The 14,741-nt window shown below is 51.4% G+C and overlaps 1 protein-coding gene across 8 annotated transcripts in view; it reads left to right on the forward strand.

Moving 5' to 3' along the window:
- ARHGEF37 (Rho guanine nucleotide exchange factor 37) overlaps positions 1 to 8,726 on the forward strand; it is a 42,319-nt gene extending 33,593 nt beyond the window's left edge. For all 8 annotated transcript variants that reach the window (XM_066341387.1, XM_066341389.1, XM_066341380.1 and 5 more), the window contains 3 exons: positions 3,314 to 3,509; positions 4,883 to 5,040; positions 5,759 to 8,726. In XM_066341387.1, the coding sequence (XP_066197484.1) occupies positions 3,314 to 3,509; positions 4,883 to 5,040; positions 5,759 to 5,968 (564 nt within the window). In that variant the 3' untranslated portion in view covers positions 5,969 to 8,726. The remainder of the gene's footprint in view (positions 1 to 3,313; positions 3,510 to 4,882; positions 5,041 to 5,758) is intronic.
- Positions 8,727 to 14,741: the final 6,015 nt, after the last annotated feature.

The raw sequence follows: 14,741 nt of genomic DNA on the forward strand, positions 1-14,741 counted from the left end.
AGAAGCGCCCATCTGCTTCTCCACCCCTCCCCCTCTCCTTCCTCTCTGTCTCTCTCTTCCCCTCCTGCAGCCGAGGCTCCACTGGAGCAAAGATGGCCCAGGCGCTGGGGATGGCTCCTTGGCCTCTGCCCCAGGCGCTAGAGTGGCTCTGGTCGCAACAGAGCGATGCCCTGGAGGGGCAGAGCATCGCCCCCTGGTGGGCAGAGCGTCGCCCCCTGATGGGCGTGCCAGGTGGATCCCAGTCGGCCGCATGCGGGAGTCTGTCTGACTATCTCTCCCGGTTTCCAGCTTCAGAAAAATACAGGAAAAAAAAAAAAAAAGAATAAGAAAACCGCCTGACCAGGCAGTGGCACAGTGGATAGAGCGTCAGACTGGGATGCGGAAGACCAGGTTCGAGACCCCGAGGTCGCCAGCTTGAGCGTGAGCTCATCTGGTTTGAGCAAAAATTTACCAGCTTGGACCCAAGGTCACTGGCTCAAGCAAGGGGTTACTCAGTCCGCTGAAGGCCCATGGTCAAGGCACATATGAGAAAGCAATCAATGAACAACTAAGGTGTCTCAATGCGCAATGAAAAACTAATGATTGATGCTTCTCATCTCTCCGTTCCTGTCTGTCTGTCCCTGTCTATCCCTCACTCTGACTCTCTCTCTCTCTCTGTAAAAAAAGAAAAAAAAAGAATAAGAAAACCCAGATCTTTTAATATTAAGTGAAAATAGGCATAATATGAGAAAGTAGCATTTAACATCCAAAAATCTGGAACTTCTTCACATTTTTTTAATCAAAATTTCTGTTTTCTCATTGAACCTGCTTCAAATATCAGCATTTTGGATGAATAAGAAGTTGTCGTGTTTACCCGTGTATAAGATGCACTTTAATTTTGGGGCCGAAATTTGGGGAAAAAAAAGGTATTACATAAAGTTATTGAACTCAAGTTTTATTCATCATAAAATTCATACAACTCCTCATCACTGTCAAAACTCCCATCCATTAGCTTGCCCTCATCTGTGTCTGATGACAAATCACTGTCTTCAACAATGAGCACAAAAACAAGCGCAAAAAAGGGGAAATGAAAGTAGAAAGTATAAAACTCTACAACCACTGTATAAGACACACCCAGTTTTTAGACCCCACATTTTTTTGGGAAAAGGTGTGTCTTATACATGGGGAAATACGGTATTTATATTTTCGCGATGGAATTTTAAAAAATTAAAGTATAGTAGACATACAATATATTAGTTTCAAGTGTAGTCGAGATCGATATACCTTATGATATAATCACCATGGTTAAGATCGTCTGTCACTGTGCAAAGTTATTACAATATTATTAAGTATAATCCCTGTGCTATTCATTCTATCCCTGTGACTAATTTTATAATGAAGTATGTGTGCCGTGGAATTTTTTGTTGTAAGAGACAGTATTTCAGCTCCATAATGGTTTAAAGAACTTTGGATGACTGAGTGCATTTTTTGGTGAAGTGTGATTCTTTCAAACGTAAGGAAAGGGAGTTCCCTTGAAGAACAGACCCAGGTAGTGTAGCGTATGTTTTACAAGGAGCTGAAGTAGCCCAAGGAAAAGGGGGATCCCAGGGTTTGAGAAAATGGACGCTGTGTATTCAGTCACACGTGAGATGTGAACTCAGGGTCAGGAGACAGCCCCGAGGTTCCCCAGAAGGAAGAACGGGGCCCAGAGACACGGAGAAACAAGTAAAGGAGCCCAGCGCCCTGCACAGCCATAGGCAGCCCTCGTACCTGTCCAGAGGGCAGAGACCATCAGAGATGTGTGTCCCCTGCAAGGGTTTGGGGCTGACACTCCTGGGCCCACGCTGTCCCCACCTCCTCCCCCACTATGAGGCGGCCCCAGCAGAGGTCTCGTGGCAGGTGTGAGACACAGGCCCTGCGACTTGGGGAGTGGAAGTGTGCAGAAGAGGCAGAGCAGAGCAGCCTCTCCGGTGAGTCAGGGAACCTCCTCCCTCTTTCTGCTTTCTTATTGGAAAAGCAATCTGTGCTGATCACACACAAAGGAGAAGACTCGGAAAAACAAAAAGAAGAAAGCAATAGGAACATAATAATCCCTGTGTGTGTTGAAAGTTGGTGGGAAGAGACGCCCCCTTCCCCACCTCTCCCCATCTCACCACCACCACCACCACCACCACCACACACACACACACACACACACACACACACACACACACACTCCTCCTCCTATAAATTGCTGACTTGTTTGGCTAAGGGTACAGAACCCAAAGAAGTGAGGTGGCCCATCGGGGCATGCTGCTGTCCTCCGCACAGGCAGGGGCCGCCAGACTTGAGAAGGAAGGCCAGTGTTTGCTGCCTCACTGACTTTATACTCATGTTAACACCGCCAGTCTGAGAAACAGCTGCCCCATCTCTACACTGCCATTGTGGGGCCTGATTGAAACATTAGTTGATCCTGACTCAGGGAGCCCATTGGAGTATGGGTAATGGTAGGGTCTGTGCCCGAATGTCCCTGAAGGGCACCTCTGTCTGTCTACACCTAGCACCTTCCCACCTAGAAATAGCCAACCATGCAAATATGGTGAATATATCATAAATATATGTATATACTGTATATGTATGTATGATATATATATATAAAGAGAAAGAGAATAATATATAGTCAATCTATATTCAACATTTTTAGTTTCTTCTTTGTTTTACAAAAAGGGGACAGTCACCCCTGAGTCCCTTCTTGTTGATACTTTTGCTAGAAGCAGTGAAGGAAAAGACAGAGGTCTGCCTAGGAAATTTTTGGATGAGCTGAACCATTCTCCCCAGCTAGGTGGCAGTTTCCATCGGGGCAAAGCTCTGTCCTGTGTCTCTACACCATTCACAAGGCATACCTGTGGGCTGAAAATTCAGGGAGTAAAAGACAGCACTCTCTTCGTTCCTGTGTCTACCTCTGTCAGCCGTGTGCTGGCTAAGATGCCCGATGAGTGAGGCCTGGTGCCCGCATGGAGCTCAGAATCTAATGGGGTTGAAAGACCTGTGCAAGGCATCTCCCTGGGGCTTAACTTAGCTCGGTGCTATGGGCAGAATTTAGAGCTCAACCCTGGAGTTCTATAACTGAATGATTTCAGAACATGAATTAGAATTTTAGAAAACCCCAGAGGTTTAGACCTGGGAGGGATTTTAGAGGTTAAATTAGATGAGCTGCCCTTGGAAACTAATTGCACGAGTTTTTTATCTGCTCCAGTCGTCTGTGAGTCAGGGGACTGTTGGGCAGACGGTGGCCCCAGCTTTGACATGCTAACTCAAGCACCTATCTGTCTGTCTCTGCCCCTCCTCTCCCCAGCCACTCCTTCCAGGGGCTGAGCGCCAGCTGCAGGCTCTCCTGAGCAAGTATGGCCCGGGAAAGCTGTACCAGGTGACAAGCAACGTCAGTGGGGCTGGGACTCTGGACCTGACTTTGCCGCGGGGCCAAATCGTGGCCCTTCTTCAAAACAAGGACACCAAAGGCAACAGCAGCCGCTGGCTGGTGGACACTGGGGGTATGTGGAACTCCACGGGCCCTCCTCCTCCCTCTGGGAAAGCCACCCAACAGCTAGTGGGAGGACACAGGTACACTTGAGAGCTAGAGTGTGGCTGTGCAAAGCCAAGTGGGAATGAGCCCAGGAGAAAATGTGCGGCTTCGTGTGGTGCGTGAAATGCTAACAAGAGCACTTCAGTCTTCCGAAGCAGTATCTGTTACCAAGCACCTACTGTGTGCTGTGCAAGGAAGACAAGGACCCTGCCTTGGGGACCTCGCAGACCACTGGGGTGGACAGGGCTTCAGCATCACCCTGAGAGACAGAGATACACAGAGAAGGGATGCCTGGGTCCCGGCTGCATGGACAGGCATCTGGTGTCCAGAACGACGGAGGTGTTATCCGGTTCCCTCTGCACTGGTTATGCTTGTAGGGTGTGACGCTCAGGTCTGGGTACCCCAGTGTAACCGGGCAGGAGGCAGGTGGCGCCATGAACACAGGAGGAGATGGACCAGCGGGGTATCTTCCAAAGAAGACATGGGGCCATAAGACCCCCAGGATGAGGGTTACACAGGATTATCACGAGGGGATCTATGGACAGTTTTCCCCCATCAGGCAGTTTATTACAATGGTTACTTATGGATATTAATGTGTATTAGAAAAAATATAACTGGTACATAAACCCATGATTTCACTCATACTATTGTATAGTACAAGACTAAATTTTAAAAAGTGGGTCTATGAAAAAACTAAGAAAACGGTATAAACCCAGCAGAAATCATGAAAGGGCAGTCCATGATTCAAGCTGAAAAGAGGTGAGCGGGGATTACAGCAAGGCCCTGGGGTCGCAAGGACAGGTGCGGGTCCCAGCTCAGGCGCTTACCTGACTGCACGGTCCTGGAGAAGTCAGAGCCCCTTTAACTGGTTGGCTCAGCAGTAAAACGGAGACTTGGTGTGAAAACTAGATAATACCGCTTCTGCACCCAGGGTGCTCTCGGGAAGTGGTGGCCATTCGTAATGACAGTGGCCGGGACAGCCCTGGGGTAGCTGCTACATGAGAAGGGACGGGGGGCACTGGGAGAAGAGGAAGGGCCCTTGCTGTCCTGGAGGGAGGCAGCCGCCTTGCCCAGGGCTGCCCCTTCAGGAGGAGGGGGCCCGGGTGCCTGCCCTGGAAGGTGGTTCTCATCCCAGACCGGGGAAGGACTTCTCTTCGTGGCCAGAGAGTGCGAGGCGGGGAGGTGTGAGGCTCCCACCTGCCCTTCCCAGGCCCCTTGTGCTGAGAAGCGGTGTGGGAGGCACTGACCTCCATGCGTGGTAGGGATTTCCTCCGTCATGAAAGGGAGGACGGAGGTGGCCTGTAGCCAGGTAACGTCCTGTATGTCTGTGTATGTCTGTAGGACATCGAGGGTATGTCCCAGCTGGGAAGCTGGAGCTGTACCACATCGTCCCCAGTGACGAGAAGCTTGGAGGGCAGGCAGGGCCTCGGGAGGACGCCCCACATCTAACGCCAGAGCGCATCCCGGCCCCGGTCCCCTCCGTCCCAACCAGGACCCAGGTGAGTCCGGGAGTAGAATGAGGGCGGCCTCCCCACAGCGACCTGGAGTGGGGCTTTGGTTTTCCTCCCATCAGGAGGGGCCCCTATCCTGTGAGACTGGGGCCTTGATTGGTGACTGCACTGGTGTCCTGGCCAGGGTGGGACTTGGAGAAAGGAAGTGCCTATCTAGGCTGTCACATGTAGTTGGACGCAGAAAGCTATGTATTGCCTGATTGTGTTTATATGAAATGTTCAGAACAGGCAGGTCGCAGAGACAGAAAGATCAGTGATTGGCAGGAGCTGGGGGGAGGGAGGGATTGGAAGTACCGCTCACTGTGTGGGGTTTCTTTTTGGGGTGAGGAAGATGGTCTGGAAGTAGACAGTAGTGATGCTTGCACAACCTCGTGAACATGTTAGGAACTACCAGTGTGATTTTGAATAAATTCCTGAACTTCTGAGTCTCAATGTCGATATCTGAAAAAAATGGGGCAAAATACAATCACAGAATTGCGAAAATCAAAGCCAGGCGAAGTGCTAGAACAGGGCCCGCCATGTCGTGGGTGTTCGTGGTGGCAGCAGCAGCAGCAGCCGATGTCTTGAGCCCAAACGATGTGGCAGGGAGGCGGCTGCCCAGCGGGTACTGGCTGGCTGGGCGGGAGCAGGATGAGCAGCCTGTCTGGGCTGGGTCTGTTTGTCTTCCCGCCCTGACGGTGTCTGTGTCGTTCCCCGTGTGATCCAGGTGGTCGCACTGTACCCCTTTGCGGCCAGGAGCAGCCACGAAGTGAGTCTGCAGGCGGGCCAGCCGGTGACTGTGCTGGAGGCCCAGGACAAGAAGGGGAACCCAGACTGGAGCCTGGTGGAAGTGGACGGACAGCGGGGATACGTGCCTTCCAGCTTCCTGGCCGGAGCCCCGAGCCCCGCCCCCTGGGGCTGGAGTCTGCCCTCCTAGGGGGCTCTCCTCGGGCCCCTGCTGCCACTGGACGGGTGAAGATTAGAGGCTGTGACCCCAGGGGAGAAGAGAAACCAAGAGCAGGCCAGGTGGAAGGGGAGATGAGGCCAGGCTGGGGTGAAGGGTACCCAGAAGGCAGCCTGCGCAGGTGGGCGGGCCTTGCAGCAGGCCTGGTACTCATGGGCACGAGAGGCTCCAGCCAGAACGACGCCTAATGTCTTCAGAAAGAGGTGGTTCCAGCCCGGAGTCACAACACCCAGGTGGTGGGTCGGGGTGATCAGGATTTGTGTCGCATCTGGGCCTGCCCATGGAGTGGGTCACCCAGGTGAACGTTACCTGTGTGCAGTGTGGGAGCAGGGAGGGCCGCTGGGGAAGCCCAGAGCGGCCTGGCCTGACAGTTCACTCCCCGCCTGTGCCACCAGGGGGCACCACAGCCCACCAGTCGTGGGAGCCAAGCTGTGTTGGGCAGTGAACTCCTGAGAGCCTTCTCTTGTCGGGACAGTTGGGAGCTTCCCAGGAAACTCTCGCCTGGGCTTGGGCATGGGTGTGACCAAGTCACAGTTGTGGAATGTGTGTTGTTGAATTCAGAGCTGGTTCCAACGAAGAGGTGTGTTAGGTGGGTGTGTGAAGCCGTTGCCAAGTGTCTGTACACTGTGTTCTCTGAGCTAGGGGACAAAGGGATATGCAAATCACAAAGGAAGCTGCGAAGCAGGTGCTTACAGGCCTGGTGGGTGTGGGAGGTTAGGTACTGGCTTGAATTCCTGCTTCTAGAACAGCGGTTCTCAACCTGTGGGTCGCGATCCCGGCGGGGGTCGAACGACCAAAACACAGGGGTCGCGACCCACAGGTTGAGAACCGCTGTTCTAGAAGAAAGGGAACCAGGGGAAGCCCGAGTGGTCTCAGGAGGGCCTGGAGGCAACAGTGACATGATGTCAGTTGGCTGTGGGAACTTGGATGTAGGACCAACCTCAGTTTCCCCATCCCGAAAGGGTTGTGGTGAGAATGACAGGAGGCTAAGGACTTGGAAGCTCCTTGCAAATCACAAAGTGTATATGAATGTAAGTTGCCCTCGGTAGCGGGACGCGCTGGAAGTGGTCGGGATAGGGCCCGCATCAGTGGTCACACTGCCGCTTCCCGTGCCCATCGCGGGCAGTGTTAGTCAACGCCACCCTTTCCCATCGGCCGGGGCCTGCCGCAGGCGCCTTTCAGCACTAGGTAGCGAAACTCTTAACCTTGATGAGATCAAACCTATTCTCATCCCTTTCTAGAACCTAGAAATGGAAACCCCTCAATAAAAAACGGACCGGCTGGGGGCAGTTTTGGGTGCAGCCATTGTTGAATCATCTCTTAAGGTGTCACTTTGGGCTCAGATAAATGGCAAGACTCACAGAAGAACACAAAGGTGACCCTACATGATCTTTAATACAAATGACAAAATCTGGGACAGACCCACGTTAGAGCATTTGTAAAAACACGTAACAGTGAAGACTTATTTCCAAGAACTTCTCTATGTTATTGTAACTGTAGTGCCTATACCTGTTAGCTCTGGTCTTTTGAAGGCTTTTAAGAAAGACATGCAGCCATGCCTATGTCAGACAGTCTGTAATCACCTCCTCCGCGCTTCCGGAAGCGTGATTGCGCCGCGCCAGGGGAAACCCAGTCCCCACCATCTGTTCCCAGCCCGATTCACTTCGCATGGCGCTCTCAACTCGTTTTCCTTTCTCTTTCCTGCTCAGATTTTTTTTATACAGATAGGAAGTCTAGGGGAACAGATAATAAAATAAGAAATCCATCTGTGGTTCCTACTGAGAGCTTGCTGTGGAACCCTAGCTCAGGGTGTCTTAACGTGGCCCCTCGCTGCCCCCCCCCCTCCCCGGGCAGCGGGCAGCTTTCAACCATGCCTGACAGCAGGACCCCGCCGGGGAATTCTGATGTAATTGGTCTGGGGAGTGGTCTTGGCCTCAGGAACTCAGAAAGCTCTGCAGGTCCTTCGTGTGTGGCCTGGGTGGGGAAGCTCTGCCCTAGATAGGCAATGGTGGATGAGAGAGACCCGGGCTCAGAAGCCGCCACAAGCTGTCAGCTAGGACGGGCCCCATCTGAGCTTCCTACTAGCTCCGATGTTTGGAACAGGCAGCTGCTTTAGAGGTGGTTTGAAATAGGACAGCCTGTTCTGTCAGGTCCCAGAATGTATATTTATTAAGTGCCATTAAAAAGGGACCTGCACAAAATTGGATGTTCTTGTAGGCATAAGGGAGAGAACTGAAATTATACTTGGAACCAAATCAATCTTGTGAAGGGAAAATAAAATTGTATTCAGTAGAACACGGGTTTTGGTTCCTCGTGGATCAGGGGATGAAATTAAAATTCACTAAAGGGTGAGAAAATGCATGTTAAGAAGACAGAGGATGGCCCGAATTTTCTCCAGGGGACTCTGTGTGATGTGCCTCCCCCCCCTCCCCCCCGCAAATGCCTAGAACCATTGCACTGTGTCATTTATTTCACTATTGAACTTGCTAAAGTATTTGCCTGTGAACTGAACAAAACTTGTAAGAGCTGAAGACTGATTCATAGGGCTGTCCCTTGCTCCCTGTAGTGGGGTGAGACCTCTTTAAGCTTTTGGGCCGCAGCCCAGTTTTGGACGTGAGGACAAGATTACAATGTCAAAGGACAGATGGGTGGATTCTTGGTTACTATGGTGAGCTCTAGCTTGGTGAATAACTGATGTGAACTACTGAGAATAAAGGACTTTGAAGATGAACTTGTCTCTGGAATTTGTGTGGTCTAACCATTGGCTAGTCTGACGCCCCAGCGTGACGTTGGTTCAGTGGGCACTTGTCATACATAAAAATGGCAGCTCATTCGTTCATGTGTTCATTTAAGGAGTGTCTACAGCACCCCTTCGGTGCCTCCAGGAGTTGGACTTAGCTGCTGGGGACACAGCAGGTAGTTAGAGGGCGTCCTGTCCTCCCAAATCCTGCTGGCTGGTGAGAGAGACAGACAAGTCGACAGTCTGTTACATGCAGTGTAAGTGTTAGGATGGGGCTGTAACAGGTGACCCCAGAGCCCAGGGGAGGGTCCAGCCCTGACTCAGGCTTGGCAGCTAGGAAGGCTTCCTGAGAGAGGTGATATCCAAGCTGAGGCCCGATGGGTCACTAGGGTTGAGTGAAGGAGGAAGGGAAGGCATGTGCAAAGGCCCAGAGGTGAGAGCTGGCTCCATTTGTCAGGAAGCTGAAATGCTGTAGGGGTGGTGGGTGCAGTGAGAGGTGGTTTAGAGTGGTGGCATGGTAAGGAGCTTTGGTTTTCGTTCTGAGAGCCATGTATGGGGCATTGAAGGGTTAGAAGTAGAGGAGCGACACACCCAGGGTTGTATTTTAGGATGCAAGATGCTCTGGTTCTTCCTGGAATCTCCCTAAGTGCCTCACATGATAGATATTCTATACATGTTGCTCAGACAAACGTCCTCGAGAGGATGGGAACACAGAAGCCGTGCTTCTGAGCAGTCTCCCAGCCAGCTGGAGCACCAAGACATACGAGCATCAGGCAGGTACCTGGCACAACGGGGCAGGACACAAGCGGGAGATGCGAGGGGCTCAAGTGGACACAGAGGCTTCTTGGAGGAGGCGGGGCAGGTGCTGGGCCCTGTGGGATTAGTTGGATTGTGGAAAATAAAAGGGAAAAGAGAGGCCTTCTGAGACCTGGGAGGCAGTGCGGGGGTGTGAAAGGCGCCTGGGACTTGGCCTGAGTAAACTGGAGTTCCAGGCTTTTTTTTTTTTTTTTAAGATTTTTTAATTTTATTGATTTTTTAGAGAGCGAGGAGAAAGAGAGAGGCAGAAGGGAGGAGAGGGAAGCATCAACTTGCCGTAATTACTTCTCATAGGTGCTTTGAACAGGCAAGCTCAGGGTTTTGATCTGGCGACCTCAGCATTCCAGGTCAAGGCTTTCCCAGGCACGGCCAACATACGGCCCGCGGGCTGGATCCGGCCATGTAATGAGTTTATGCAGCCCGCGATTAAATTTTTAATATTCTCCGCATGACGCACTGTGGAAATGAAATAAGTGGTACTTTTAAATCGTTATACATAAACTACGATATTTAACCATTGTACAACAATGAAAGTTAAAATCTCAGCTACTCAGAAGTGGAAGCATCTTTGATTATTGGAAATTGAGGTATTTAAGAAGATAGTGATACACGCAAAGGAATTCCACATGTGACTAATCTAGGGTTAACTTCCAACAGTTGGTTGAATGGATTCGCGATACTTCTTTATTTTTTTTAAAAAATGCCATTATAAAGATTTACAACTTTTGTACTCGTCTGTGCAATTTTTATAAGCAATTGAATAATGGAAAATATGGAAATTTAAAAAAACTTGCCAAGGAATATTTAGTAATCTTCAGCTCAACTTATATTTGTGAACAAACTTTTTCTTTAATGAATCTAAATAAAAGTACAAGAAGATCAAGATTGAATGATTTACATTTGGAGGCTGTGTTAAGAATGGCTACTACAAGTATACAGCCAGATATTAAAAAAATAATAGGCGATGCAAAGCGCCTCAACACGTCACATTAGTTTTTTTGTTAATTTGTTGTACTAAATTACATTTATTCATAAACATATTACATAATAAAATTTTGTTTACTTAAATGAATCTGGTTTGTATTTAACATTTTTTTTAAATTTAATTTTATTTTATTTATTCATTTTAGAGAGGAGAGAGAGGGTGAGAGAGAGGAGAGAGAGACGGGGGGAGGAGCTGGAATGGAAGCATCAACTCCCATATGTGCCTTGACCAGGCAAGCCCAGGGATTCGAACCGGCGACCTCAGCATTTCCAGGTCGACGCTTTATCCACTGCGCCACCACAGGTCAGGCCTGTATTTAACATTTTTTAATTTTAATATTTCGGCTGGCCCGTGAAAAAAGTTTTCTTTCTAATCTGGCCCAGGGGCAAAAACTGTTGGCCACGCCTGCTTTATCCTCTGGCCACCGCCAGCCACCGCAGGCCAGGCCGCAGGCCCACCTGACCCTTGGCAGTAGGAAATGCACTTATCTGCGTGAGAAGTTTGATGAGATGCCCCAGGCTTCCCTGCCCCCCCCCCCCCCCATCCCAGTAGTACTCACTGTAGAGTTCTGGCGTCTCTCACGGAGGCCCTGGCTCCCTTCGGCAGGACTAACCTGCAGTGCGGGAGAGTCCTTTAGGGCCTGTGTGGCAGGAAGAGACTCGGTGCAGAGATGAAGGGTAAGGAAAGAGCCGGTTTCCACTCCTGGCAACGTCACACGGAGCTAGGGTCCTGAACAATCTATTCCCTTAACCTGGCTCCTTTGTTTTCTTTTTTATTTAAATGTATTTATTTTTTATTTCTAAGTGTTTCTTATAACAGTCTATTTTATTTATTTTTTTATTTTTCAAATACAGTCTACATTCAATATTATTTTGAGTGCAGCATAGTGGTCAGAAAATCACATACTTTACAAAGTGTTCCCCTGAGCTCATCTGTTTTTTTTTTGTTTTGTTTTGTTTTTTTTTGTATTTTTCTGAAGCTGGAAATGGGGAGAGACAGTCAGACAGACTCCCGCATGCGCCCGACCGGGATCCACCCGGCACGCCCACCAGGGGCAATGCTCTGTCCACCAGGGGTGATGCTCTGCCCACCAGGGGCGATGCTCTGCCCCTCCGGGGCGTGGCTCTGCGGCAGAGCCACTCTAGCGCCTGGGGCAGAGGCCAAGGAGCCATCCCCAGCGCCCGGGCCATCTTTGCTCCAATGGAGCCTTGGCTGCGGGAGGGGAAGAGAGAGACAGAGAGGAAGGAGGGGGGGGGGGTGGAGAAGCAAATGGGCGCTTCTCCTGTGTGCCCTGGCCGAGAATCGAACCCGGGTCCCCCGCACGCCAGGCCGACGCTCTACCGCTGAGCCAAGCGGCCAGGGCCCTCATCTGTTTTCTTATTGGTAATTTGTGTGTGTGTGTGTGTGTGTGTGTGTGTGTGTGTGTGAGAGAGAGAGAGAGAGAGAGAGAGACAGAGACAGAGACAGAAGGACAGATAGGGACAGACAGAAGGGAGAGAGAGGAGAAACATCTATTCTTCGTTGTGACACCTTAGTTCATTGATTGCTCTCTCATATGTGCCTTGCCTGGGGGCTACAGCAGATACAGTGACTCCTTGCTCAAGCTGGCAACCTCGAGATTTCAAACCTGGGTCGTCTGCGTCCCAGTCTGACACTCTATCCACTGCGTCATGGCCTGGTTGGGCTTATTGGTCATTTCTAACTTACATTTTCTGTTTTCTCATCTGTAAAATGGGTACACTTCCTGTTCTCACAGGGTGAATGAGAGGAGTCAATGAAACAATCAGCTCGAATGGAACAGCGGTATCACCTCAGGAGCATACCAGCCATGCAATGAGGGAACATGCAAACTGTGACCACCAGGTGGCAGCAAAGCCCTACAATTCAGCAGAGGGAGGCCCCGGAGGCACCACGGAGTCAAAACCTAGATGCCCATTGGTGCTGGGCAGGTGGTGCAAATCAGACTGGAGGACCAGGTGAAAGGCCTCAGGGAGTGGGGGCGACTGTGCTGGACCCAAGCACACACACTCAGTCTAAAGGAGCAGCTTCTTAGCTCCAACCTCTGTTGCCACATCAGAATGAAGGTCTGGGCTGCCAGACAGTCTGACTTTTGGAGAGAAGCCAGAAACCAGGCTTTTGTTTGTTTTCCTCGTTTGACATGAGCTCTTCCGTGTGGAGCTTGTGTGGGCAACAACAGGTCCCCTCTTTGTGTCCTCTGCCTGAGTGGGGTTGACTGTCCTGGGTAGAGGGTCTCTCGTGAAGAATCAGTTTCGTATCATATTTCCTGTGACTTGCCTTCCTGGGTCTCCCCCTCCTCACCAGACATGCCTTTCCCTTCACTAGATCTCTGGGGAGCACCGTTTCCTTGTATGCTCCCATGACCTGTTGTCATCTCAAGCTTTTATTAGATTGTGTGCCATGTTTTCTGACTCATCCGTGAGGATCTCCATAGTGCCCAGCTTATAAAACCCATTTGAGGATAAAATAAGATACTGATATAAAGTCACTTAGCTCCGCATCTGGCTCTTTAGTGCTCAGCAAACACAGTTATCATCATTATGAGGACTTCAGCAGAGACGGCATGACGTTTGGAGAAAGGCTTGCAAGGCCTTTCTCTGGGATGGTGACAAGGCCTGGCCACTCCCCGAGGTAGGTGAAGCCCCTGGTCCTGGCTCCTGACAGCCTAGCTGGACTTGTCTGTCACACTCCAGAGATCTCCTGAGACTGCCCCCGCTTGGACATCACTGGTCCTACCGGCTGGGTCAAGATGGATAGATCTTCCCATCCAGGACGATGCTTGTGGGTGTCAGTGACTCAGATTCCCCTGCCTCTCTCCAGCCGTAGGATTTGTGCCGCCCCCTGCACCTGGGCATGCTGGGCAGGCACTCAGGCAATAATCGGGCACACTAACACTGCCGGGACCCTGCAGCCAGGAGCAGCCTCTTGGGGTGTTCCCAAGGGACCCAGCAGTTTGGGGACCCCGGGTTTCTTGCGAGCGTGGGCGTAGGAGTTGCAGCCACCCCTTCTGAGCATCTGACATCTCCAGAGGGTGGATATTTGCTTGTTTGTTCTCACAGGCCTTCCCAGCTCTGCTCTGCTCTGTACTACATTTCCCAGGCTCCTTTGCCCTCTAGTTTCCCAGAGGGTTTGGCCAATGGAAAGCACTGGCAGGCAGGGGGCAGGGAGAACCCAAGGCAGTTCTCCCTCCCTCTGCTTCAGGTAGCATCTCTGCCTGTGGCTGGTCTTCTCTGAGGTTCTAGCTCTCACTGGGCAGCCCTGTCCTCAAGGTCTCCAGTCCTGTTGGACAGGCCTAGCTATGCTTCCCATCTCTGTCCGTGCCTCTTCCCCATGTCCCTGCAGGCTAAGGACTGCAGTGTCTTTTTGCTGTTGTTAGTCTCTGGGCCCAGATCTCAATCCGGTCTTTTGCCACTGTCTCCTTATATTTGATGGGCCTGGTCCTTGAGTCTCCAGGACCTGGTACTCAAACCTCAACCCAAAGACTGGGACCCTACCGCCCACTCTGGGACCTGGCCTTGATCTCTGTCCTGCCTGACAAGATACTTGTCATCAAGTGCCACCCTGGGGCTCTACCTGCCTGATTTCCCCACTTGTGTAACCTCCTTTCAATATTCAATTCCTTCTGTTCAAAATGACTGGGCCTCTTTGGGCCCCGTGAGAGGAGGAGCTCTACCAGGTGTCCCCAAACTACGGCCTGGGCTGCATGCGGCCCCCTGAGGCCATTTATCCACCCCCCCCACCCCCCGCCGCACTTCCGGAAGGGGCACCTCTCTCATTGGTGGTCCTACAGTGAGAGGAGCACTGTATGTGGCGGCCCTCCAATGGCCTGAGGGACAGTGAACTGGCCCCCTGTGTAAAAAGTTTGGGGACCCCTGCAAAACAGTGGCTGCAGGTGTGGGGCAGCCCTGAGCTTTCCCCACCCGGTCCTCTTTCTGGCTGGGCAGTGACTGACACGCGCTCAGCACCTCTGGGTACAGGCAGGGCCTGGGTGGTAGCACTGGGGGGCTCCCAGGACCTCTGTGCCTCGGGCTGCCCGACCCTCAGGGGAGACTGGGCCCATCACCATGTCGGCTGCACCTCCCTGGGCCACTGCTCACAGGCCGTTGGGGCCTTACATGAGGGAATCCACTTTCCCGGATTAATCCAGAGCCCAGCACACAGAGAGCTCTCAAGAGCTGTAAGCTCAA

Source organism: Saccopteryx leptura, chromosome 6, assembly GCF_036850995.1.
Source record: "Saccopteryx leptura isolate mSacLep1 chromosome 6, mSacLep1_pri_phased_curated, whole genome shotgun sequence".
Classification (NCBI taxonomy): Eukaryota; Metazoa; Chordata; class Mammalia; order Chiroptera; family Emballonuridae; genus Saccopteryx; species Saccopteryx leptura.